The 26,816-nt window shown below is 42.0% G+C and overlaps 1 protein-coding gene across 4 annotated transcripts; it reads right to left on the bottom strand.

Moving 5' to 3' along the window:
* Window positions 1-3,130: 3,130 nt before the first annotated feature.
* Mtx3 (metaxin 3) lies at window positions 3,131-11,369 on the bottom strand. 4 transcript variants are annotated; one of them, XM_013125284.3, is made up of 9 exons: window positions 11,239-11,369; window positions 10,908-10,977; window positions 10,480-10,556; window positions 9,260-9,352; window positions 8,513-8,695; window positions 8,339-8,415; window positions 7,140-7,297; window positions 5,690-5,778; window positions 3,131-3,454 (listed from the first exon to the last, which is right to left on the bottom strand). In XM_013125284.3, exons 1-9 carry the CDS (start codon window positions 11,317-11,319, stop codon window positions 3,344-3,346), a joined length of 939 nt encoding a protein of 312 aa, XP_012980738.1. In that variant the 5' UTR covers window positions 11,320-11,369; the 3' UTR covers window positions 3,131-3,343. The 4 variants fall into 4 exon arrangements, 2 of the variants coding, with proteins under 2 accessions (XP_012980738.1, XP_012980751.1); XR_005869879.1 differs by having other exon boundaries at window positions 3,394-3,454; window positions 5,690-6,802; XR_001197482.3 differs by lacking the exon at window positions 3,131-3,454 and adding an exon at window positions 6,700-6,802.
* Window positions 11,370-26,816: the final 15,447 nt, after the last annotated feature.

Below are 26,816 nucleotides of genomic sequence, written 5' to 3' on the forward strand. Positions count from 1 at the left end.
ATAGGAGGTTGAAACCACCTGACATAAGTCCTAGGAACTGAACTCAGGTCCTCAGCAAGAGTAGTAAGTTCTCTTAACTACTGAGCCATCTTTTCAGCCCCCACCCATACCATTTATATTCTGTCTTTGAATGGCTACGGTTGTGGCTGTCAAAAAATTATCCCACCCAATCAAGAATATTAACAAGCTTGTTAGGTGCATATGTATGTGTGTATGTATGCATGTATGTATGTTTGAAAGAAGCTCCAAAGAAACACTATCCAATTCAAATCCCACTTTAATCACATGAAGCTACCTGAACAAAGCACTTTTCTTAAAATATTCCATTACCAGTTTCTGCATCTGTTGATGTTAGTTCCCCCATTTTTAGAATTTGAAAATTTTAAATTTAGCTCCCACATAAATGCCTTTGTTCCTTACTGTTACTATACATCAATCAATAGTAAATTGTTAGGGAGTACAAGTAGAAATAAAAATGGTTGCTTTCAAAACAAAAGTTGATCCTCTAATATCCGAAAACAATTCAAGCACACTTAAACTGAAATTTGTTAGTTAATGTGGAACTTTAGTGAGGCTGAAGTTCTGAGAAACTCACATCTTCCTTATCTGCAATGTCTTTAGTGTTATGTCATCACTGTGACAGTGTTCACTCAGGATCTTTACCTTGTGGGAATTAGCAAACCAATTTTTCTAGCTCTGTAGTATTAACAAAATGAAAATGAGCAGAGTCCCTGTTATCATACTATCATCCACCGCCACCTCCAAAAGACAATGGCTCACAGTATTTGGTCAAGGCCATGGACCCCTTTTCCCAAGCTTCAAGCACAAACATGGTGAGAGAGTGGCCATGGAACCTTTGTCCGGCTAGGAAACTATTTCCTTCTAAGAGGCTGTCTGTGTGCCTGGTCCCTAAAGCACTGTGCTCAGTGTTTCCTATCATCTTACTTGCTCAGACAACAAAGCTGAACGGAGTCGCCCAGCATCTAAGTTCTTACTTACCCAACTCTAGTCTGCATCTCAGAAATGTGCTCTTCAAGCACTTGGGCTACAAGACGTAAGGCGAGAGGGTTCCAAGCAGGGTGGCCATAAAGCAAACAAGTCACTCTACAGTCACCCTCTCCACTAAAAAGGGCAAATGCTTGTCATTCTACAATTAACTCTTTTGGTTAAGAGTTCAGTACACAAAATATTACAGTACACTTCTTGGTTCAAGTCTAGCATCTTCTGAGAATGATCTGTTGCATTCTTCTACACTAGTGGATCTCAACCTTCCTAATGTTGTGTCCCCTTAACACAGTTCCTCATGTTGTGGTGACCCCAACCATAAAATTACTTTTGTTGCTACTTCATAACTAATTTTGTTACTATTATGAATCAAAAATATTGATATTCAGGATATCTGGTATCTCTGTGAAAGGGTTGTTTGAGCCACAGGTTGAGAACTGCTGTTCTACACATTTAGTCTAGACACCAGCAGTTTTATTAGAAGAACTTAACTCAGTATTATCTTCTAACTTTACCCACAGAGTTAGATTTCACACTTGATTTTACAATCTAGCAGTGATGATATAGTTCCTTCTCTTAGAAATTGTAATTTTTCAAAAATAACTGTCCTATTTTTGCATGTGTTTTACAATCGTAAACTACTTCAAATACTTTTTGGAAAGTTTATTATTAAATCATAATTGAAAATGACTAGCCCTGATTAAAGTATAAACAGATGTCTGATTAATGTACTCACTATCCGTCTCCAATATAGATCAGTCTTAGAGACAGTGGAGCCTCTTGATCTTGACTTTCAAAACAAAACACTCAGATTTCAGGTTGCTGTAACTGGCCTAAGATAGGCAACATACACACCACACACACTCCCACTCCCACACTCATCACATACACATACCATACACACCCTGCATACACTCTCACAAGCACACCCTCTGTTACACAAGTACTTGAAACTCACTGCGTTCCTGACCTAAATGCACCCAAAGAGAAGAACAAGACTATGAAGACTACCTTGTGTCTCCTTTAAAGCTTTCAAGAAAAAGTATTTACAATGACCTAAGCCTTGTATCTACCAGGACACAGAGCAAATCGGTGATGCAGCCAAAGGCCACTGAGCTTCGCTCTGCTCCCAGAAGCCCCATCTCTAGACAATGCAGCAGCTTGGTTTCTGCAGGACCTGGTAAGCTTCGCTGAGCACCATGGTAATCTTGTAAGACACAAATCCCAGAAGTAGTTTTACGGCAGAAGCACCTCCACCACTAAGAGAAGCATGCCTCCATTATATGTAAAATTACCACACAGCAAATCTTGAGAAATTCATTCAGCAACCAATAAATATAAATCATCTTAGAAATCTACTATTTTTGACTTATCCCTTTGGATCCTGCAACAGTAGTTAAAAATACACAGAAAATAATAGTTTTCATCAGAAAGTGTGTGGCTACATGACACACTTATTATGAAACAAACTGCTCTGAGTTAAGTGTGGAGCACTCAGACCAGACAAGTGGGAGGCGTCTCCAGGACCCTCACGGCAGCTCATCCCAAGGACGCTTAACAGTTAGCTGAGCACATTTCAATAAGGGTTTCTGCTGAACACAGTCAGTTCTGGCACTGATACAGGAATGAGACAAGTAGGCAATGGCGTCCTAAAATAAATAGGTCGAAAGCTGCCACGTTTGCCTTTGCGAGCCTAGAGCAAACATATCTGAAGTAATTATTCACACTGATGTGTTACGGGTGCGTGTCATAAAACTGCATATGTGGCACTGAACCGGCGATGGTGCAGACTTACAAGAGAGTAATTAAGAAGCACATTCCTCATTGCTTTTTAAAGTTAAATTCAGGCTTTTCTATTAAAATAATTTCTACTTTTCCTAGTTTCTGAAATAGGTATCAGACTTCTAAAAAGAAGAATAAGATCTCAGCCAAAAAGCCACATAGTAAGTATTAAGACAGGAACAAGAAAAATAAGTTAATAAGTTAACTTAAATAAATTAAAAATTCATTGAGAACAGAATTGCAGCTTTTAGACAGCAACTCCTGAACCAAAGGCAAAGATCTGCCATGATTAAGGCAGGATTTCTATATACAGTACCATGTGTTTGCCCCACCCACCCACCCACCTAGTTCCCTTAGCATTCGCCTTTATTTCAAATGCACTGCCAAGATGAAATGAAAGCTTCTCTAGTTTAAAAAGAAAGTCACATACGGGTCCTTCGGCCTTACAGTCGTCCTTATACCTATGACAGCATTTTTTTCTTTCGGTCTCCGTGCACTCAGTATAGGCAACTACTGCAAACAATCTTAAGACTTTGGCTGTGACAGGCTGCGACTGTCAGGGTGACAGCCGCTGTAAGGAATTACTCTCTTCTTCAGCTGGAGTCAGCTTGAGGGTTGGAAGCTTCCGAGGAAGAAGCTGAGGGCTTTGGCGGAGATTGTCATCCATCTGTAGAAAGCACAAAGACACACCTGATTAAGGTTGAGGCTCCTCCTTTGTGGATTGTGGCCTCGCCATCTGGAATACAGCCTGGACGAGAACAGAAGTGGATGTTTGCAGGACTGAGAGAGAAACATTTTTCTGACAGTTGCTCTCAAATACCAGCTGACTAAGTTTCCATGAGAAGCAATGTGGCTCATACTTGTCCCATCACAAAATTATAACAATTTCCACACAAAAAAAAGAATTTGGGGTTGAACTTGATCAGAGACTCACTTAAGACACCTTCTACAAGAAAGAGTAAGCACGATAGCTCTAAATGTGCTCTGCTGTCCTCTCCACACACTGAAGAATGGACACAGTCCCATCCTGTATGAGATGGCAAAATGAGGTTCAGACAAGAGAAGTCCCCTTTCCGGGTCCTAAAGCCAATGTCATGAACCATGTTTTCTTATTCTAACACAATTGTTTTTAACCACTCTTTTCCAAACTGAAAGAGAATGTCATGCAACACCCCCCACACCACCCTAGTTTAGAGTAGATAGACCAAAGGACGCTGGGAAACTGCGCAAGGACAAGGTCTTTCAAACACTGATCACTTCTAAGCCAACCTTAGAGAAGCCATTAAATAAGCATATTAAGAAAATGTCCAAGAAGTGCAGAAACACACTAGCAGCCCTGGAATACTTGGATAGATTACTCAGCCCTTAGACAAGCTCCAAAGCCCACCTTCACCCAGAGTACTGCAGAAGGTGCCAGATGTGGATAGTGTCGAGTTCTCTATCAACTTCACCTTTTGTTTTTTTTTTTTTTCGAGACAGGGTTTCTCTATTATTTCGGAAGTTGTCCAGGAACTCACTCTGTAGACCAGGCTGGCCTCGAACTCACAGAGATCCACCTGCCTCTGCCTCCCGAGTGCTGGGATTAAAGGCGTGCGCCACCAATGCCTGGCTCCCAACTTCACTTTTCAAAAAACTTGAAAGCAACTGCCATCAAACCACAAAACCAACAGAAAATAATATCCTATAATTCACCCAATAGACAGGCTGTTCTTAGAGTTCCCCATAAATGCACAATATTTTTAACTCCCCTTGTTTTCTCAAGATGCTTTCTGAACGAGGAAGAAACATTTTAGCAAAGCGTTTGTGTGTGTGTGTGTGTGTGTGTGTGTGTGTAAGGTTTACAGAAGACAGATAATAAAAGGTTAATTTTAAACTTTCAAATAGAAAAAAAGTATGACCAGAGAACAACTTCAGCAAGCAGCAGCATTTACTTTTCTGAAAGCACTGTTTCTCACGCGTTATTCTCTCTTAAGTTCTAGATTTCTGCTATAAATTGTGAACAGTGGTGACTAAGAAGAGCCACTGCCCTGTTATGTTCACCAACTCTCACACACTTCCTACAGAAGGGCGGCTATGAACACCTGCTGCTCTTACAAGACTTCCATAAGCTGACAAGACCCAAGGCGGACACGTATAGAGTGGTGATTGGGCTCCTAATGTTACCTTCTGTCTGCTGGTGTTTCATAGTTCCCCTGCCTTATCTGCCATGGATTCTACATACACAGAAAGTGGAAACTAGCGGGGTGGTAGGGGTGCACACCTTTTATCCCAGCACTCGGGAGGCAGGGGCAGGCAGGTCTTTGTGAGTTTGAGGCCAGCCTGGTCTACACAGCGAGTTGCAGGGACAGACAGGACTGTAATAAGACTGTTACACAGAGAAACCTTATCTTGAAAAACAACAACAAACAAGAAATGAAACTATGTTAAATAGTCTTCCTGTTAAATGAGTGAGTTCCTGTGACCGCATGAGCACTTCGCATACATCTTCATAGGCTGTGTATTGGACTGAGCAAAGAACAGAGCCTGCCCAGACATGACTAACAAGGAAGAGGGGAATGAGCGCTTAGACCCAGCAGAAAGTGATTTCAGGATAGAGCAAGGACAACAAGCAAGGCTTGCTTCTGATTTGCTGCCTTTAAAGGTAATTCTTATGCCACCCAACTTGATAAATGCAAACTCTACAGTAAAAGGCAAAAGGCAGACCCACTACAATTATTCAAATTTCCCTCAGTGCAATCAGGCCACTGCTGGCTTCAAAACACCACATTAAATCAATCTCCACTCAAAGTATATATAAACAGCCTTTTGAAAAGTAAACCCTTTAAAACTAAGATGATAGAGTGAATACACAACCCAAATAACAGCATTCCCACAGAAAGGAAAATTGCTGAAGTAACTCAACCTTTTCAATTAAGTTGGATTCCTTATTTACAAGCTGTGTGAGTTTCCGCAGGTTTGCATCTATCATTTCTTGACCAGCTGGAGAGGTGCCTGAGAAGCCAGGAGAGAAATCAGGAGAAGAAAGGAAACTTTGAAAGGTTTTCAAGCTGTTTAAGACTGAAAAAAAAATGTTTTCAGTTTATCCACCTTCCCAACTAAACCCCCCCACCCAAAGAGAAAACATATTTGGGTTCAAGGGCAAAGTTAGGAGGGACAGCAGTGCTCCGCAGGAAGTCAGAAAGGAAAACACTGACTTGTGTTCTTGGAAGACCCTGAGCCACAGGACATGCAGCCAGCTACAGTGGTTAGTTAGTAAAGGCACGGCACTCTCAGGGTTATGTGCCCCCTCCCTAATCACTAGATAGATCATCGGGTTTTTCGTTTGTTTTTTTGTTTTATCGAGACAGGCTTTCTCTGTATTGTTTTGGAGGCTGTCCTGGAACTTACTCTGTAGACCAGGCTGGCCTCGAACTCACAGAGATCTGCCTGCCTCTGCCTCCCGAGTGCTGGGATTAAAGGTGAGTGCCACCAATACCCAGCAGGTCATCAGTTTTAATGCCACAGGCATCTTACTAAGGTACCGATTCCCTAACGGCTACTCACCAGGCACCCAAGACATTTTAAAGGGATTTCTAGAAGCAGAGCCTTCTAGGATTGATCGTGGGAGATTTTAATTTGGGAAGTATGGAAGAGCTGTGTAGTCAGATTTGCTAGCCACTGCTCCAGAGTGACATGGTTGGATGTTACTTGATTCCCTAACTTCCCGTTTCCTAGACTTCCCTATATGTGAAGAAGATAATCCACCACAAATAACAACAACTTGTCTACCTAAGTCAGCTGTCTCATAACTTCTGTTTCTTAAAAGGACAACTTCAGCCACCTCTACAAATATAAACTTAATGCCCAGTCCCTTAAGCATAAGGCCCCCATCACAGAGAAGTCCATCCTAAGTGCCAAGAGCCCTCTACTTACTATATGTCCAGTTTTGTTGCAATCAGTTTTCAAGTAGTGGAATCATGGGAGTGTACCTCACCAAAGTCAATCTGCTACTGATTTCTGTTCATGGAGGAAAATGCTGGAAGCAGCAGGTGAGAATCATTTAAAGCAACTGCCCATTTACATGAGGATAAACACTACTTTTCAGCAGGGACTCAACACATGTGGTTTAATCTTTTGGAAGAAAAGGACTGACTTCAAGGGGGACAATACTTATAAAGATAAAGGGAACACGTGCAGTCCAGAGGATGGTGGGGGTCAGATGGTGCTTTCTCCGTTAAGTAAGAACATGGCAGCAGATGGAGCTGGCACACCACTAGGTCTTGCAGCTATGAACCGCACTTGTTCTACTTCTTCATTGCCAGGAATTAAAATACCCGTCTGAACAAACATCAGCTAAAGAAAAGCTGACTTACCTGCAGGCCCATGCCTAAAGTAGCTGTTTAGGATGTCATCGCAGAGTCGACACAGGTTGGAAAGCTGTTTCAGATGCTCTTGTAAGTGAACTTTGGGAAAGCGCACTTTATAAAGAGGTGCGAGGAAACCAAACACGTAGGCGTCCAAGGTGGAAGGTCTGGAGACAAAGGACTATCAGTCAAGAGCACTTACGGGAAGACAGACTTGGACCGTATTTTAAAATGCTCTTCAAACTGTCACGTCTAATAGTCAGCATCATGTTTTGAATTGTTTATTACCAATTTTGTTTCTAAAAGTGAGACAGACAGGGTTTTACCATCTATGTAGTTTTACAAATATCCTAGCCATTTATTTTATTCAGAAGAAATCAAGGCTGTAAACTACAAATGTCATGGACGGGAGCAGGGTGGAAATAATATTTGATAGTCTCACAGCCACATACGCAGCACACTAAGCTAATGTAAGATTAATGCCAGTGAGATCTCCTACAAAAGCTGAGTAGGTCCTGAGCTAAGAATTGAACCTGGTCCCCTTCTGAAGTGAAAAACTGATCTTTTGGGGACTAGGAGAACCACCTTTAACTCACAATTCACTGAATATAGCCATACAACATATCAAAATGACTCTTGTTTACACACTACAAATGATAAATTATATGTATATATTAAACAAGTATCAACAGTCCATACGCGTCCAAAAAAGCACCAGCCCTGGGACTGGGGAGCAGCTGGGTGACTTCAAGGAGCTCGAGAAGGGCGTGGTGGTGTGTAAGCAAAACACACACACACACACACACACACACACACACACACACACACACACACACAGCAGGGGCCGGTGGCTTCCTGGTGAGTGCAGCGGCTAACAGGGACATGCCTCTTACCCTGTCAGAGGAGGAAGGCCAGTGGCTATTGGGGCGGAGCTACAATCTTCTGCATCAGAAACACTGGCCCTCACTTCTTTTTTATTTTATTTATTTAAGGGATAAGAGATAGCTTATCCTAGAGCCAAAAAGGAGTAAGTGGTCATGGCCCAGGGATATAGATTTAGGTCACTCCAAATAGTGTTTTCACCCTGGCAGCAGTTTATGAAGCTTTTATAGTAACAGGACAAAGAAAGCCATAAATCAAACATATACTGGTGGAAACTATCAAAAAGGTGACTTACAGCAAAAAGACTTTAGTTGGAATTTACTCACGTGTCACCAAAGAAAAACTGAGATGTTCCCAGTCTGTGTGACAGAAGATTTAGGCACTCCTTGGCATCTCTGTATATCTAGGAAGGAAGGAAGATGCTCGAGGTGGCATTTCTAGGTAAGGCCACCAGTCCCCGAGCCTCTCCCTCCCCGGTGTTTGCTGGGAGGATCCCCCACCTGTGCCTCCACTTCACGGATGTGGTAGAGTGGTGGTTCTCCCCTAGTCAAGAGAATTCTATTCAGTGCTCCTCTGGACATCCTTCCAGGCAGGATCAAACTTAGAGGGAAGGGGATGCGGGAGGCAAACCACGGCTTTGTCACAGTAAAATAATTGTCATTCTCAACCCAGAACGTGTGAAGCTGACAGAGAAAGGTAAAACAATTACATGAATGTTCTCCTGCTAAAATAAACACCACACAATCAAAGTGACAGCTTTTTCATAAATGTCTTTGGACAAAGTAACTTTATTTAAATTTTCCAGATAAAATGACTCAAGGTAAAATGAGATTACTTTAAACATATGAATTTTGTTGACTGCTATATCTCAGCACCCAGAATACAGCCTAGCACATACGAAGTGCTCAATAAATATTCACTGAATGAATGAACTACAATATAACAAATTCTATAGATGGAACAAAGTTTCTTCTTCTATTGGTAGGGTTTATTCAAAAACAGCATTATTGTGCTGTAGTGGAACTCAGTGGTAAGATGTTTCTCTAGCTAAACAAGCAAGCAAACAAACCAGACTATCCACTTCAATGGCTAAGTCTAAGAGAACCCAGTTTTGTCACAATATAAAAGGTAAGACTAATGCGGGATTTTAAGACCCACCCCTCCCGCTTTTCTGTTCTTTCTAACCAGACTACAACACAACATTCTCACTAAATCACTACAATACTGCAGTATTCAGAAACACTCACCACAGCAGGGAGAAGTTTCTCTTCCAGGAGGGCAATGTACGCCAGGGTGTCTGCCCCTTGTTTTGCTGAGAGTTCACAGTCAGCATTGTATTTCTACTCAAAACCAAAGCAAAACCTCTCAGATGTCAGAGAACATCCCAAGGACAAGGAAGCTAAGCAAATTACAACTCTGATTGTCCCCCACAAATGTCAAACCTGACATTAAGGGGGGAAATGCTAACCCAATGAATACTGCTAATGAAAGCCACACCATTCACAAGTGAACAAGTGTTGCTTATCATGTGTCAGCTGGCTTCTATGGTTTAGATGCTCATTAATGACCTTTGTTCAGAGTATGGCATGTGATACAGTCATCAAGTAAAAACAATATTTTTAACAAGAAAGGAAAAAAGCATACAATTCTTCAAAATGTTCTTCTCCATTAAAAAATAAAAGGAGACTCTTCAATTTAGAATATACTTAAATTTTAATGGCACATGTTTTCTTTCAATTGTACTGACAAGCCAATTATAACTTTCATGCTACATGAATCTTTATGTTTAAACATCATGGATTTACTACATATTTACACTTTCACTTAATTTAGGTAACATGATTTCATAAAGCATATCAGATAAGAGTTTTTTAAAAAGCAAAATGCAAAGCTGGACAATACAATCACTCAGTAGCACAGCGATTGCATACCAATCACCAGGCCCCAGATTCAATTTCCAGTACAAAAATAAAATGGTTGCAGTTTGGTAGGAACCCAGGTGTCATACTTAGCATGCCATGAATAGCAACAATGGGACTAAAGTGGTAATGGTATCAACAAGAATAATCTTGAATAATTAAACTGAATCTTCTTACATCTTCACAAAACTATATACTGCATATACTTCACTATGACTTCCAAATCACAGTAAAATGCAGGTTTTATGGCAGTGGTAAGCAAGTCTTTGTTTCTCTGTTGTCAAAATCTAGGCATTCCCAGTTGCCCAATGAATTAAAAAAAAAAAACACCTTAAAATGGATTAAAAATAAAAGCCAGGCCAGTGGCTGTGCACGCCTTTAATCCCAGCACTCAGGAGACAGAGGCGGCGTCACACCTATAATCCTAGCATTTGATGCCAGTCTGTGCCGCTCAGTGGCAGCCAGGGTACTCTGAGTATAACCCGGTCTAAAATAATAATAGACTAACTTGCAGAAAATTATCTACTTCTTCAAAAGGAGCAACCCACCTGTTTTCTTAAAAAGTTTAGTATTTTTGCAGGCTGAGAAACAACGCTGTCTTCAGTTGTCAAAACTGGTACATCACCTATAATCAAAAACAGTTTACATTCAAGCAAACATCATAGTTTATTCTGAAGATTGCAATATCTTTAAACTATTTCAATTGTACACGGGAGAGCATGTGTAAGAACGCTTGCTTTTTTTTTTTTGTAGTTTTGCAAAGGGCAGTTCTGGAAAGCATTTTCGTTTTTTGGCTTACACATTGTTAGTTATTATTACTTAAGAGTGATCAAATCGCAGCCAACACACAGCCAAGGTCATTCTGAGAAGTCGAAAGGGCCTTAGTACTCTGGGGCTATACGCCCACGGCTTTAAGCACAAAGAGGGGTGTGAGTGGGAAGCGGGCAGACAGGGGCTGTGAACGCGTGCACGGTACCTCTCGAACCCCTCCAGGTGTGGTCTATGACGTTGATTTTCAAGGGCGCGCCAGAGAACTTGGCGTAAGCCTGCAACAGAGTTTGCGACAAGACATTTCAGACCGGGTAGTCACGCAGGCCCGCGGGGCGACTCTGACAGCCGCAACCGCCGAGGCCCGGGGCTGTCGCGCCCTCCCCCGCCTGCAGTCGGGGGCGCGCGGGCTCCCCGGCCCGGGGACGTCAGTGTGCGGGAGCGCGGGGATGCGGGCCGGGCGTGCTTCCTCCCACGGCAGGGAGCCCGCAGCAAGCCAGCCCAGCCCCCCCGCGCCCCGGCCCGCCACGCGGCCTCACCATCACCACCAGGGACTCGCTGTGGACCGAAGGGAGCCCCCAGCCGCCTCCCCAGCAGCTGAGCTCCAAGGGCGCCGCCATCTTGCCGGGGCCGACCTCCGTCACCCGGAAGCAGTCCTGCCGCCCACTCTCCAGCACGTGGAGTGGCGAGGGCGGGAGGAGGAGCAGGAGCTTGACTGCTCCTGGCTCTGTGCAGGGCCAGGAGGGGACTAACCAGACTGGGAGCTGAAAGGACCGTGCTTTAAGGGAAACAAACCCGCCACACGTCCTCCAGGTGTTTGTGGCCTGCAGAGCTACTGCTGATGTCATTATGGGACACCTAAATCTATCAAGCCACAGTTCGCACAAGTGTGGTTTTAAGTGACGTGTCCGTCTTTATGATGGGCCGTTGCCTGTCATTCCAGTCCCAATTTCGGTTGCTATTCCTATGTTAAGGTGATTCGACCTCACTAAACATTAACCCTGTTCCAAAGTTTAACAGAGGACTCCTACTTGCTCACAGTGCTAGTCCTTTAATCTAGACTAGCTTTCTTCTCCAATTGCTCTCCCCAAACTAAGTTTAGTGGGGCTGGAAAACTGGCTCTGTAAATGTACTTGTGGCTCTTGAAGACTCAGCACCTGCATGGTACTCGCAGTCCATGTAACTCCAGGTCCAGGAGATCCGAGGCCCTCTTCTGGCCTGGATGAGCACTCGGCCTTCGTGTGGTGCACAACTATGCATGGGGGGAAAACATGCATAAACATACATAAAAGTAAACTTACTTTACATTTTAAGTTAAACTTACCTCTTACAAAATTAGGAGCTCCTTCCGGCTTCCTGCAGCTCCTTGTATGCACTTCAATTTTGCTTCTGTTCTAGTCACAGGCTTTTTTGCCTCCCACTGTGCAGAAGGTCTTCGAGGAAGGACAGGTCTGGCTGCATAGGTGTGAGACCAATGCAGACAGGGAGGTTATTTATTTACAAAGGCTCATTTCACTAACTGCTCTGCTGTTGCTGTCTTGAAATTTTTATCTTGGCATAAGGGGCTTTTCATTTTTATCTTAGAATAAACATTGTAAATCATCCAGTTTTGTCTATGGGCCTAATGGGCATGGGCTAAATATTTCATAATCATTAAACCTGCTAATTCTCAGAAAAAAAATTAAAGAGATAATGTCATATTTACTGGTGCTGTATGGTTTTTATAGGCACTGTAGGCATTTCAGGCTGGATGGGGATGAGGATGGGCCAGGTATTCTGGCTCTTGGGAGTCACAGAATACTGAGTGTTACAGAGCTCAGGTGGAAAGGTATCCTGGAGCTCAGGAGCCAAGGACCACCACAGGTTGCAATAAGCTTGGCAGCTTACAGCCTTGCCTCAGAGAAAGACTTCTCCGGTGTATCAGCTCTGCTCTGGCAGGACAGGGTCTTCCAGCTGGGGATGTTCGCCTAGTGTAGCAGTTTTGCTAGGTAGGAGGTTTCTCGGGGGAAGTTGCTACAGTTCAGCTCTGCTCCTGGAGAGCTGAGAGCAGGGAGCCGGGTAACAACTCTGCTCTGCCAAAGAAGGTTTCCCGGGCAAGTGTTACAGCGCTGCTCGCTCTGCTCTGCTCTGCTCTGCTCTGCTCAGGGTCGCCTCTGCTCTGTCGCCGCCACAAAAGAAGATCTTCACCCAAAGCTCATCCAAAGGGGTTTATTGGAAGGCAGCTGGACCAGCCAAGCTGAACATACACAGGGTTTATATAGGGATTCTTGGGGTTGGGGAAGTTTTTCCAGAGTAGGGATTGGCCCGATTTCAGTGCTGAGCTCAGATTGGCTAGAGCTCTTTTTTACACAGGATTAGGGTCAGATTTGGCTCTGGTTTCAGGGCCAAAGTATGTTTCTTTCTCTGGTCCTTTTTAGCCTTTTGGCTCCAATTTTAGGGCCAGGGTACATTTCTTTCACTGACTCTGATTCCAGGGACAAAGTGTGTTCCTTTGGCACTGGTTTTAGGGTCAGGGTACATTTCTTTGGTTCTGGTTGCAGGGTCAAAGTGTGTTTATTTGGCTCTGCTCAGGGTGTGTTTATTTGACTGGTCCCTTTTCCCTACACTTTTTCTGGTCCTTTTTAGCCTTTTGGGTCCAATTTTAGGGCCAGGGTGCATTTCTTTCACTGACTCTGATTCCAGGGACAAAGTGTGTTCTTTTGGCACTGGTTTCAGGGTCAGGGTGCATTTCTTTAGTTCCGGTTGCAGGGCCAAAGTGTGTTTCTTTGACTGGTCCCTTTTCCCTACAGGCACCATAATTGTCTTTCTGGATTAACCTCTTGATATACTTCTGGGCTTTCTCTTTTCCTCTGTGTAAGGAGATGGTTGGGTCTGCTTCAACCGAAACACTGCAAATTTCCCTAACAATAATATTCAGTAATAATTGCTAGGCACTATATACATAGTGAGGAAGCAACACTAGAAAGTCGAAGTCCTGGCCTATTCCTATATTTTTTAAAGATAATGTTTCAAAAATAAGAGATATCCCAGAAATGAAAGAAAAGACATTCCATCCTAAGAAGTCATTACTCACACTTTTCAAGTGAGAAATGCTCAGCAAATGTACATTTGAAACTAAATAACACATTTACTGAGCAGATAGTACATCTGATACACTAGAAATCTTTGGAAGAATACAGAGATATATGAGACATAGAGTTTCTACTTAGGAGTTCATAGTCTACAAATCGGACATCACACACAGATTGGGTATTAAAAGAAATTGTTGGGCTGGAGACATGGCTCAGCTATTAAAGGCTAAGCTCACAACTATAAAAAGTCACTGTCACAGGTAATTTGGAGATATATGTAAAATACTAAAAACACAAAAGAGGAACAGTGCATCACCGCAGGATCATTTTGGAGGGTGTCTGGTTCGTCTTCAATACAAAGATGGTAATTTAACTTTCTGATTTGATGTTATGGAAGCTTCATGTTTTGAGAGAAATAAATTTCCAAGTAATAAAGCTCAGAGTCTGTGTACTGCAACAAGGTATTTAAAGTAGTCCCCAGTGAGAATGTGGATTCTCTGAGTCTTGTTGGCAGTTGGAATGGTAGGTGGTCAGAATTCTTTGTGGACACATAGTGTGCCCTTCTCTCCCACTACTCCTGCTACTTATGAGGATTAAATTTGCATTCGTGAGAACTCAAATCTCTTCACTTGTTGTTAGGATGAGGCAGATCACAGCATCTTTTTCTATCCGATAATTCTTTCTTACAGGTTTATTTGTGCCTAGTTAATAGCTCTCTTGTGTTGCTGTGATTCCTCTTGAAAGTCTATATCTGCTAGGTCGAATTGTTGAATTTTAAAACACTGGTGTACCTGATTGCACAACCAGGCTGGATACTGTTCCAGACAATGATAAAGAAAGCCAAAGCCATAAGAAATCATGCCTGGTGTGGGTAGTTGGCTCCTGTGACTTCCTTGGCTGTTAAAGAGGTTGTTCCGTATTCATCAGAATCTTAATTTTGGGTTCTTCCCAGGCAAAACATTCTCTGTATCTGCAGAGCATTCATGTATGGGCATGATGGCCTGAACCACAACTTTATAATGATTCTTCCAGACCATGTTTTTCCTGAACATTTTTGTTTTTCAGAAGATGCACATTAAGTGTCTTCATTTGAACTTAGAGGACCCGACCTTGGCATCTAGTCCTGTTGATCATGTGTTTCTTAGTTTTACTTGGGGCTGTGATACAAGTTCTGTTAGAATCCCTATGCACCCTGTTTCCGTGACTAAGAGTCTATGAAATAGAGTTCCCGGCAAAGGAGCAATGTTTGTGATAAATGATCATGCAGTATGTGATCCCTTACGGGAGAGTTAACTGAACATCCTTGAACATCCCTTAGTTTGTGTTCAGATATAGAAATCCTTAAGGAGAAAAATCCCATTGAAAATAGGTCAAGAGAACTACATTTTTTCTTAGCTTCTAGAATTGCTATGCATTTGTGAGCCAGTTATTAACTTTGGTTCCTCAGCTCTTCAATTATAAAGTGAAGGCTCTTTTAGCTCTGAGATACAATCATTAAATGTGTAACGAACATTTAGTAATAACTGACATTTATTAGAGCAATTTCTACAAAGTAGAATTGTTTACCGTATGTGACGTAACTCACTTGATCTCATAATAGCTCCATGAAGCAGTTCCTGTTGTCTCCCTTGGTTTTGTGGAGAGATATTAAAATACAAAGATGTTAGTTAACTTTTGCAAACTTTCACTAGGTGGGAGAACAAGGATTTGAACCCAAGAAATCAGCTTCAAAGCTGAAACTCCTCCTCTATCAAAGTTACAGTGCCTCCTATAATCTCCTAAGAAATCCATTTAAAAGTCTTCTTTTCATTTGTTTGTTTGAAGGTACTTTATTAAGATTTTTAAAAATCTCCCTCTGTGACACAAAACACACATTATTACTTCTTTAAATAGTGTTTAACATTAAGCCATTGAGCAAATTAGTTGAACAACTTCTGTGTACCTAGCACAGTGCAAGGCATCAAGGAATAAAAACTGGAAACCATGCTTTCAGATGAATAGTTGGTGAAATAAGAACTCTATGTTTGATATAACCAAATAATAACAAAATGCACCATTTTGTCAAGAGCACAAATCTAATCTTGTTTTTCACAAAGGCTTTAAATACCTTTCCATGCTTGGCAAAGGCATAATGAAGGAAACAGGATGTTGTTGACCTTGAATTGTGGATCCATTGGATTTAGTTTAACACGAAGGAAGGAACGATATTAAGCTAAGCTAGATAAGTGAAGATGTGACACAGAAATGAGGGTGTCTGTGGCAAGAAATTATAAACTGGATATTTATTGAAAGGAATGATGCTTAATTAACGGGTGCCATAATTGGAAGTTGTGGGTAAGTATAATTCTGAAGGATGTGAAGGAAGAATAAAACAACTGAAGAGAACAAATAGATTCCCCAGTCAAGAGCAAGTTTTATGAATCAGGTATATTGCATCAAATGAAGTAAAAATGGGTTGAAACACAGTTTAGCATGAAGATAGATGATGCCAAAGACAGGATAATCATGAGGTGCCTTCAAACAGGCAGTATTTAAATATTCAACATTTCTTAGTGATAACTGTCAGGCCCCATTGCTATTGACTCCATTCCATCCTGACTTAAGGACAGAGAGTTCAAACCCATTCTTGCTCCTCAAAGTCAAACAATAGGATGTTTGACCTAAAATGAAGTTACAGGATTTCTTAACCCTCAAGACCAAATTACAAACTGTTTGACTTAGTGAACTTGATATCTATATTTTGCATTAAAACAAAATGAATGCAATAAAAATTATTTTTACTTATCTAATGTGGTGTTTCACATATCCTGAAAGAATAAAATGATAATTGTATTTTAAATTTCAATTATATTTTTTAAGTGATGAGGGTAATAGACCCTAAATAAAAGTAAGATTTCTACATCTCACTGAAAGTAGTGACACAAATACTAGTAACTGAGATAAGATAAATATGCACCACTGTAACACTGAGGGTAGTCACTAAGAAAACAACAGAGAAAGTGAGGTCTTAAGTGCCAGATGATTCAAAATGGAGTTTTAAAGAGTCCAAGAACCTTTGAGGAGATACACGCAAGAGTGTGTATGAGAGACAGGGGAGGAGGGAGTAGAAGAGAGTCAGGACACAAACAGAAGACATAAAATAGACTTAACCCCTAAAATATCAGTGATCTCTAAATGTAAGTGATCTAAACACAACAGTTAGGAGTTGTTTGGCAGAATGGATAAAAATTGTAAGTCAAATGTATGCTGTCTTATTAGAAATTTACTTCGAACATAGTGATAAAGGTAAGTGTGCTTTAAACATACATGAAAAGGTGGGAAAGTTACATGATATAAACATTGATCAGGGGTAAAGTCAGAAGCAATTGATGGGGAAGTCCTGTGTATATGTCAATAAAGCACTGTTGGCCAATAAGGAAGCAAGATAGGTGGAACTAGGAGTCCAGGAGGACTCTGGGAAGGAGAAACACAGGGAGTCACGATGTAGCTGCCACAGGGGTAAGAAGTTCAGACCCTTTCTCCGGTAAGAGAAATACTTAGATTAACAATTATGGAGTAAATACTTAAGTCAGAGATAGCCAGTAAGAAACAAGCAAATGGCCAACAGCTTCATAATTAATACAGTGTCTTGTGTATTATTTGGGGACTACAATGTGGCAGAGCTCAGGCGACTGGTAGGGAAAAACCAAAATGGCTGGCAAGGAAAAGGCTTCACTCAACAGCAATTATGTTAATTAATGTAGATTAGGTAGATATCAGATAAAGTTAATATTGGAAAGAAAGGCCTTACAGGATGATAAATGAGCCAATCTGCTAAAAGTTTATAGTAGTTTTAAATATGAGCATTAGTTTAGTTATTTTTCTCATTGCTGCGATCAAATGCCTAAGGAGAACTAGTTTAATGACTATAAATGTCTATGATATATGTCTTATATATACTAGAAATTAATACTAGAAAGATACAAATAAAAATTCCAAATATGGAAATTAATACAAGCCCAAATAATCACATGGTGAAATAGGAAGTCATAAAGGAAGAGAAAATCCTTCACCTGAACAATCATAAATTGATGAGGGAATGAAAAGATAAATCACAGACTGGGAAGAAAATGTGCAAAATGCATATCATATCTGTTTAAAAAAACTTGTGCAAGCCAGGCAGTGGTGGCATGCCTCTTTAATTCCAGCATCCAGCAGGCAGAGGCAGGTGGATCTCTGTGAATTCAAAGCCTGCCTGGTCTACAGAGCAAGTTCCAGGATAGTCATGGAAACATAGAGAAAACCTATCTCAATAAATGAAATAAAACAAAAATACTTGTGTCCCAACCCTAAACACAAAGAAATCCTAAAAAAAAAAATAGAAGCATGCATCAATCTACTTTCTGTTATTATATATTTTAAAAACCTGAGATATTCAACTTAAAAAGGGGAACGTTTACTTTGGCTCAGAGTTTGGGGAGTGCCAATCTGTGATCCATCGAATCCACTGCTTTGGGCCCACAGCAAAGCTGCTTGTGATGCTAGAGAATGTGTGATGATGTCTCATGGTTGCTGGAAAGAAAAAGTGATTGAGAAAAGCCAGAATGCCAAATTCTTCTTCAAGGGCACACTTCTGTAGGACTGACATGAAGACTCCCATCAAGGTCCACTCTCTCCTAAAGGCATTTGAGATAGTGCCAAGCTGGGGAGCAAGAGTTTTAGACATGGGCCTTTGGGTGCATTTAGCCCAATCATAGCAATGAGAAAGCAAACAACCCAGCCTAAAAATGGGGAAACATTATAGACAGAAATGTTACATTACAGAAATGTCATATGAAAGGAAGTGAACATGTGGAAACTGGGTAAACTTCATTGAAAGAACGAGATGTCACCACACACCTCTTGGAGCAGGGTGCCTAAAATCCAAACTTGACAACACTAAGTAGTTCACAAGTCCCAAGAGCATGAACGAACTGTCAGTCATTGTTGCTGGGAATGCAAAACAACTTTGAAAGACAGCATTAAATAAATGTTATCTTGCTGTATGTTATGTGTTAACACGTTCTCCCTCAAAAAGGTACACTAAAGGCTAGGGATGCAGCTCTCTCTTAAATGCTTGCCTAACACACACAGGGTTCTGTGTTCTGTGCCCAGCACCACAGAAACCATGCACCACCATGCATGTAATTACAGAAGCAAGAGGATCATATTTTTAAGGTCTTTTGTACTACATAGTGAGTTGAAAGACAACCTGAATACACAAGACCTTGCCTCAAGAAACAAAAACAGAGCAAAACAAAAAAGGTATGCTGAACCCTAACTTCTAATACCTGTGAGTATTATTATTTGGAAATAGGGTCTTTGAGGATAAGGTCAAGTTGAAGGGAGAACATGCTGGATTAGGATGGGTCTGAAATCCAATGATCGATGATAGGAAAGATAGGAACACACTGAGGCAGACACAGACTTTTATGCTGTGTTGTTAGACTTTTGCTGACCTCATACAAACCCAGGCGTATCTGGGAAAAGGGAGTCTCAGCTGAGGAACTGCCTCCATCAGATTGTCTTTTGGGCATATCTCTAGGACATGGTCTTGTTTACTGATTTGATGTGGGAGGGCCCAGTACACTGTGAGCAGGGCTATTTCTGGGCAAGTGTCCTGTGTTGTATGAGAAGGTAGCTGAGCAAACCAGAGGAAGCAATCCCATAAGCAGCGCTCATTCCCAGTCTCTACTTGAGTTCCCGCCTCCAGGTTCCTGCTTTGAGTTCCTACAATGGCTTCCCCTGATGATGGGCTGCAACCTTATAAGCCGAATAAACCCTTTTTTTCTCGCATGTTGCTTTTGTTCAGTGTTCTCATCACGGCAACAGAAAGCAAATCAGAACACAAAGAAGAAAGTTAAAAAAGGCCATGTGAACGTGGAGGCAAAACTGAGAGTGCTGCACCTACAAGCCAAGGTGTACTGAAGACTGCTGGGAATCCTGGGAAGCTAGGAAGGACGCGTTCCTGCAGCCTTGAGCAGGCGCACAGACCTGCTGACAGCTTGTTTTCAGACTTCTAGCCTCCAGCATTACGAAAGTGAATCTCTATTATTTTAAGCCACCCAGTTCATGGTAATTTATTACATCAGTCCTAGGAAACTAATGCACCACACAATGTAGCCGTTGTGCTCCTTAGGTATTTCCTTGACGGATTTGCAGACTTATGTCTTTCCATCAGCAAGACCGTGGCATTTAAATGTCTCCCCAGAGTGCTGTCCTGAATGTTCTGCTGACCACACGGCTCTCCAGAATCAATAACGGTGATTAAAGACAGGCCTCTGGGAGGGAGGCTGCTCTCAGGGGCACAGTCTCAGCACTGGTGTACTTCCTGTGCCACTGGAATCCAATCACCCGTGGAACTCACTGGAATCCTCATTGCAACCCACAAATCCTCCAGCATTCTCTATTTCGACTGAAGACACATTTCAAATGTTTTCTTTAAGGAAAAAAAGAAATGTGCAAAAGAAGTAATTTGTACTATGTGAATCACCTCCTATTTCCTCCATTGAATTAGTCCAGTGTATTAGGAGGAGACAATAAGTTCACAAGGCTTGAGTTTTTATGGTGAGAACTGCAAAGTTATAGTTATGATTTCACTTTGATCTTAGTTATTTCCAGAACTTAACTTTCAGGGAGCTGACTTTTTCTTTCAGGTTGTTTACCATCAATAATGATGAACAAATCTTGCCTTGTGAGATTTGATGTCTTGTAATCTGCATAAAGAAAGGCTCTTTATTAGGGGCATCTTTTCCCTTATAAACAAATTATTTTAAAAAGCAAGATTCCCCTGGCAACTAAAGATAGTCCATATGTCTATCATATCAGTTATATAAAATGAAACATCTTTGGTCAGAAATCTGACTTTAGGGGAACCTCTCATGAAATGTTATTACTTGAATTATGCCTTACACATAAGCTAGCACTCTGAAAGAAATGGGTGTGCTTTTTAGGTAACAGAAACATCTCAGGAAGAAGAGAGAACATAACACAGTGAGTGTGTAAGCTGTGTCATGGTTTGTTCCTGTGTGATGCTTCACAGTTCTGGATACCTTGTTGTACATATTCATCTGGGTCCCAAAGAAATGACTTCAAAAAGCAAAGAGGTGTATAAAGGTGCATCAGAGAGGGTAGCATACTGTGACCTTCTTCACAAAACACCTCTGAATGTAAACACTTGTGAATATTGCTAATGTTATTATTCCCTTTGTTCAAATCACATGGTTGCCTGCCTGTGAAATTTTACTCTGATTTTCTATACAAATGCAGAGCCAGGTCTTATATGGCCCACAGCATCCAAAAGCACATAACAAATGTTTGTAATTGATGGGCACAAAGCACATTCGTGGCTTGTTCAATCTCCAGAACCTCAAAGCACACTTGGCTTTTCACCATAAGACCCAGCCCTTTCTACAGTGGCTTCCTGTAATGTCTCCTTTCTCATTTCCCCGTCTCCTTCCTTCTACTCAATGCCTGTACTGACATGAGATACTGAATTCCCATTTCATTGAATGCCCGACCTGAAGCACCTGCCTTCTGCCATTATCGCCCAACCCCGTCTTTGATTCTGACATAGGTGTGGGTAAGAATGTTATGTGACTAAACTGAGATCTTCCATTTTGTTATTGGCATGGGTAATAAGGTCATCACCCACCTAAGACTAACACTAAAACTCAAAAGAAATCAGAGGGGTGACTGAATCCAGAGACGTGCCATCTCTAGTGTGGAATGGTATGGAACTCAGTGTGAGTACCCCAGGGTGATGCTTCCTTCCATGCACACCTGTGTGCGCAGTGGAGGTGCAGGGCAGGTTGCGGGGAAGTAACTGTAGATGCTTCCTGAGTATGAAGATGTTGCTTCAGAGTCTTCATTTTGCAGAAGAGATTCTCTAGACGTTTTATACGTAGGGCATGGCCTGTTCCTATAACAACACACTTCTACATTTATTCTTCTTCAGAGTAATTCCTGTCTGTGGGCATGACCAATTATTTTTATCAAAAGCAAGAGAAACAGTTGATTCTTAAACTATTTGTCTGATCTATGACTATCCTTCCTCACTTTGGACTTCATGAGGCAGGTAATGTTTGTTGTTTATTTGTTTGAGACACGGTTTCTCTGTGTACCCCTGACTGTCCTGGAACTCACTTTGTAGACCAGGCTGGCCTTGAACTCTGAGATCTACCTGCTTCTTCCTCCAAAGTGCTGGAACTAAAGGCGTGTACCACCACTGATCAGCCAATGTCTTTTTTTTTTAATTAAGCCTTTTAAAACATTTTTCTTCACTTGTTGGTTATGCCATGTAAATGCAGTGCCCACAGACAACAGAAGAGAGTACTGGAATTACAGGTGGTTGTGAGCTGCCAGATAGGAGTGCTGGGAATGGAACTCACATCCTCTAGAAGAGCATGAAGTAATTGTAACTGCTGAGCCATCTCTTCAGCCCCAGCCAAATAGTGTCTTGAAGAGGATACAGATGCAATTCTGTTGAATGAGTTTTTTTGTGATTCAAAAATGGTACCTCCAGACACTATCCACATAGATTTCCTTTACACACACCCTGCATTTGCTGCTGTGTTTTAGAAATACCTTGGAGGCTGAGAAATGGAACTAGCAATAGCATTTCTTGAATTCCTCATCACAACTGAAGGGATAGAATCATGCTCACCTGTCCTTGTTAATCCAGTAAATACTTGGTGGGTTTACCAAATTTTGGCATCAATTACACAATTAGAGCAAAATTAATAAGATGCAGCTCTTGTTACCTACGGATGCACAATGGTGGGGGCAAGCATGCTATTCTATGCGGTGAGTTCTGGATGGGAACGATTTCTGGGTGTTGTGAGATTACATATGAAGGATTCTTCTTCAATTCACACAGGGACTGGAGATGGAACAAGATCAGAGAAGTATCCAAGGAGGAGATGGGCTAGGAGAAAGGTTCAGGCAGGTGTAAGTAAGCAACTCAAGAAAAGACAAAGGGTAGACACTGATCTCTGTGTTCTGAGACCTAGTGTAACTCAATGATGGTAATTTCGACAGCTGATACACTGCCTACAATACAGACTACAACATACATAGAGGCCTTTGTAGGCATGTGACAGAATTTGGGTTTCAAAGCAAAAAAGAGGAGATATCTTGTTTCAAAATAATTTTGTGGAAAAAATTACATGAGGGTTTTTATTCAGCCACCAAAGCATGGACTTTTTACACTAAACCCTGTCTACTTCACAGATATGGTCAAGTAATGTAAGTTAATGATATTATAAAAGGTAAACATGAAAAATACTTTCAAGCATTATTTTAGGAAAAAATGCTGTTTTGAACATTGCGTCTGTTGATAGTTTTTACCATCATAATTATATTGTACTGCCAGTTCTATTTGTTTTTGTTCACTCTCGTCAGTAATAAGGTTGCAAACTGACTTTGTGTAGTACTGGATTTATACCCGATGGGCACTATATAATAAGTATTCTGTCTTTCAGCATCTAGAAGTGCCTCTGGTGACTTCCTGTGGAGATGGAACTCTAAGGACAGACCATCTCAAGGGCATCTCTATCAAGACATTTCTGTTGGGTCAGAAAATTAGAGAAGTCTCTTCCCGTCCTGGCACTGGTCACTGACATCCTCTCAATGGGTGTCAAAAGAGGTCTTGGTACTGTGAACCCTCTGCTGCCCCTGAGCCATCAGCATCTCCCAAAGAGGGAACAGGGGACCAAGGGCCATCCCCTCTGCTTTGTGTAGAGTCACTCTTCCTAAAAAGGCTGGGGAACCCCTTCTGAGGACCCCATGCTGCGTCTTAATGTAAATGATGTTCAGGCTTCTCACTAGATCATTCAAACAGAAAGGGTACAGAGAGAGTCAAGTATAATCACTCAGTGCTAAGCAGAGAGCTCGGAAGCACTTGAAACTCAAGAACAAACTGAGCAGTGAATGTCACTGGGGAGTCCTGAAAGCCCGTGAAGAGGGGAGAGAAGTGGATTGGCAGTTGAGGGACTCCAAAGGAGGTCAGGGGTGGGTGCCAGGGGACAAAGTGAAGCAGTGGGAAACTAGTCATTTAAAGACGGGTGATCTGAGAAACTCCATTTGACCTTCCTCTTCTTTAATCCCTAAGAAGAGAGGAGATAACTAGTAAGAGCAGGATTATCTCCACAACAGTTGTTACTGCGGCCTGTCACGGGTGGTCTGGTAGCAAGCTAAGCACCATGGTTGGCTCCTAGGATGGGAGAGATGAAGGTGACCACCACCAGGAGAGGGGTGTGCAGCAGTCTCCATGATTTTCCATAATGCCTATTATTCCACGCACACTCATATATGCCTAAACATTATAAACATATTCCATACACGCTCATATATGCCTGGGTATAAGCATATTATTCCACACACACTCATATGTGCCTAAGTGTAAGAATTTCGCTGTTCTTCAAAGGGGAATCAAAGGCTAGAGTCATGTTTATGGAGAGGGAAAGGGAATAAGAATGAGACCTGATGGGCTGAGGCTAAGGGGAAATAAGTAGGAAGAGAGAAAAGCAGAGAAGAAATGATGGTTTTGGAACAGGGCTAGAGGTTGCCATGCAGTGTGCTGGGCTGGGGGTCCTATCCATCAGTTTTATGTTCAGATAACTCTAACCATCTCCCATTGACTTCAAAGCTCAGTCAATTGCCCCTAGCATGGGTTTCACATACCCACCCACAAAAGAGCTCCATCCAACTTAAAGCAGCTCCCCCAACAAACAGGAAAGAGAAGAAGTCAGCACATACAGCACCCCCCCCGCCCCTGCAAAAACTGCAGGAAAGGCAATGAGCATTGCATCTGAGTGAGTGAGCCTGAGCAGCCCTCAGCTCCTTCCCTTTGGGGATAAAACAGATGCTTTAGCCAAGTTCAGAATGAAGCTGCATCTCCCTCCAGACCCCTCTTCTGCCATCACTGTATAATGTACTGTAATTTACAAACAAGATGTCTGCATAGTTCATCTTCCTCTTTCGCATCTGGCATTTGTCATCAGAAACAGGTGGGTGGGAGACCCTGAAGAGGCTCTTCGTACAGCATAGATTTAGAACATTACAGGTCACTTTCTTTAAACATTAAAAGCAAAGATGAGTACAGGGAGCTCTGTGGCAGCAGGTGTGGGGGAAGGTCCTGGTGTTGTCTAAATGAATTAGGGGCAGACAGGGGAAAATAAAGGACTCTTTATGTGGGAACACCAGACCTTGAGCAGAGACCCACTTCCCCTTCTGCCTGGGAGTAGGCAGCTGTAAGACAATGTTTAGTAAAAACATGTTTACTAAAAACGATACAATAAGTTCCTGGGAAAGGCCTTCCCACGGAAACCGCCCTGACCTCGACCTTGTCCAAAGACTAACCGCACCTTCAAACCCACACACATCGACCTCTGGTGTCAGAGAGAACCAGACAGGGGAGAGGAGAGAGCAGAAGCTTCTCTGGTGGGAGCTTTTCTTAGGAGGTTTTCTTGAACCTTTTTGGAGCCTGTTTAAAGTTTTCTTTATATCTTTGAACGAGTCTCTGTGTTGTCAATCCCCGACACCCTCCACACGTTCTCGGACACAGGCCACGCAGCAGACGTGACATCTTTATTAACTTTTACAACTAGAAGGGTTCTTAAAATCCAGTTGGCTTCCTCAGTTTCTACATGTGGCAGGTAGCTTTCACAGGGATCCTGAGTCTTGATGGCTAAGTTAAAACTGGAAGCTGCGTTCTCTATGACATCATCCAGGATTGGTTTAACATTTAATTTTTCCCCCCAGATGGAGAAAATGGAACATTTGAGATTATTAATTTAATAGAAATATTGTTATAATTTCTGTGTTTGTTCCCCCACATACATGCATTGGAAGCTTGACTCACAAGGCCACAGGGTTGGTAGGAGTTTGGGGCCTGGGATGGAACTCTCATAAACGGAATGATGTAATTTCTCAAGGGTGGCTTTTCACCCTTGAGAATTGGCGGTGACATACACACAGCACACAGGCCCTCACAGGATGCTAGAACTTGTCGTTGGACTTGACAGCCTCCAACCCAGAGCTGAATGACCTCTCCATGTTCATTCTGAAGATTCAGATCTTTGCAGGATGTTAGGTTGTACCCTTGCTGTTTCTCAACCACTATAGTCATTCCTCTGCCATGGCTACCAAAATTCCAGAAAAGTGTAGAAATGAATCATTAGATGAAAGGTTAGACAAGTGGTTATCCTTTAAGTCTAAGCTGCACCTTTTAGTATTCTGTAGCCATGGCAAATAAAGAATAAACAATTAACTAGAATTGTAGAGAGCAAGGCAAGGTGGTACACGCCTTTAATCCCAGCTGTCAGGAGGCAGAGGCAGGCAGATCTCTGTGTGAGTTCCAGGTCAGCCAGAAATACAGTGAGACTCTGTCTCAAAACAAAACAAAAACAAAAGGCCACACTATATAGGCAGAGGACCTGGTGCAGACCTGTGCAGGGGCTGAGCTTGCTGCTCCCGTCTCTGAGTTCATAAGAACTTTGCTCCGTAACTTAGAGGGCCCTATTCTCCTGGTGGCCTCCAACCCCTCTGGCTCCTACACACTTGCCTCCTCTTCTTCCATGGGGTTTGCTGAGCTCTGAGGGGAGAGATTTGATGGAGACTTAGCATTTAGAGCTGTGTGCTCCAAGGACTCTGTGTGATGTCTGGCTGTGGCTCCTCATATTTGCTCCCATCGGCTTCAGGGGGAAGCTTCTCTGATGATGACGGAATAAGGCACCTATCTCTGCATATAGCAGAACATCATTAGGAGTCATTTCACCATTACTTTTTTTTTTACCAGTAGTGTTGATTTTACCATAGGTCTCTGGGACTTCTGAGTGTGTGGATGAATGGGTTTGATTCTTGAGTCTTCCCGTGGGATCTTTTCCTTCTGTTGGCTTGTCTCACTTTGATGTGATGGTCTTTGTTTCATCCTATTATATTTTATTTTGTTATGTTTTGTTGTAATCTCTTAGAAATCTTTGTAATGGCAGACAGAAAGGGAGTGGATCAGGAGAGGAGGGGAGGTG

The sequence above is a fragment of the Mesocricetus auratus genome, unplaced genomic scaffold (assembly GCF_017639785.1).
Source record: "Mesocricetus auratus isolate SY011 unplaced genomic scaffold, BCM_Maur_2.0 Super-Scaffold_100020, whole genome shotgun sequence".
NCBI lineage: Eukaryota > Metazoa > Chordata > Mammalia > Rodentia > Cricetidae > Mesocricetus > Mesocricetus auratus.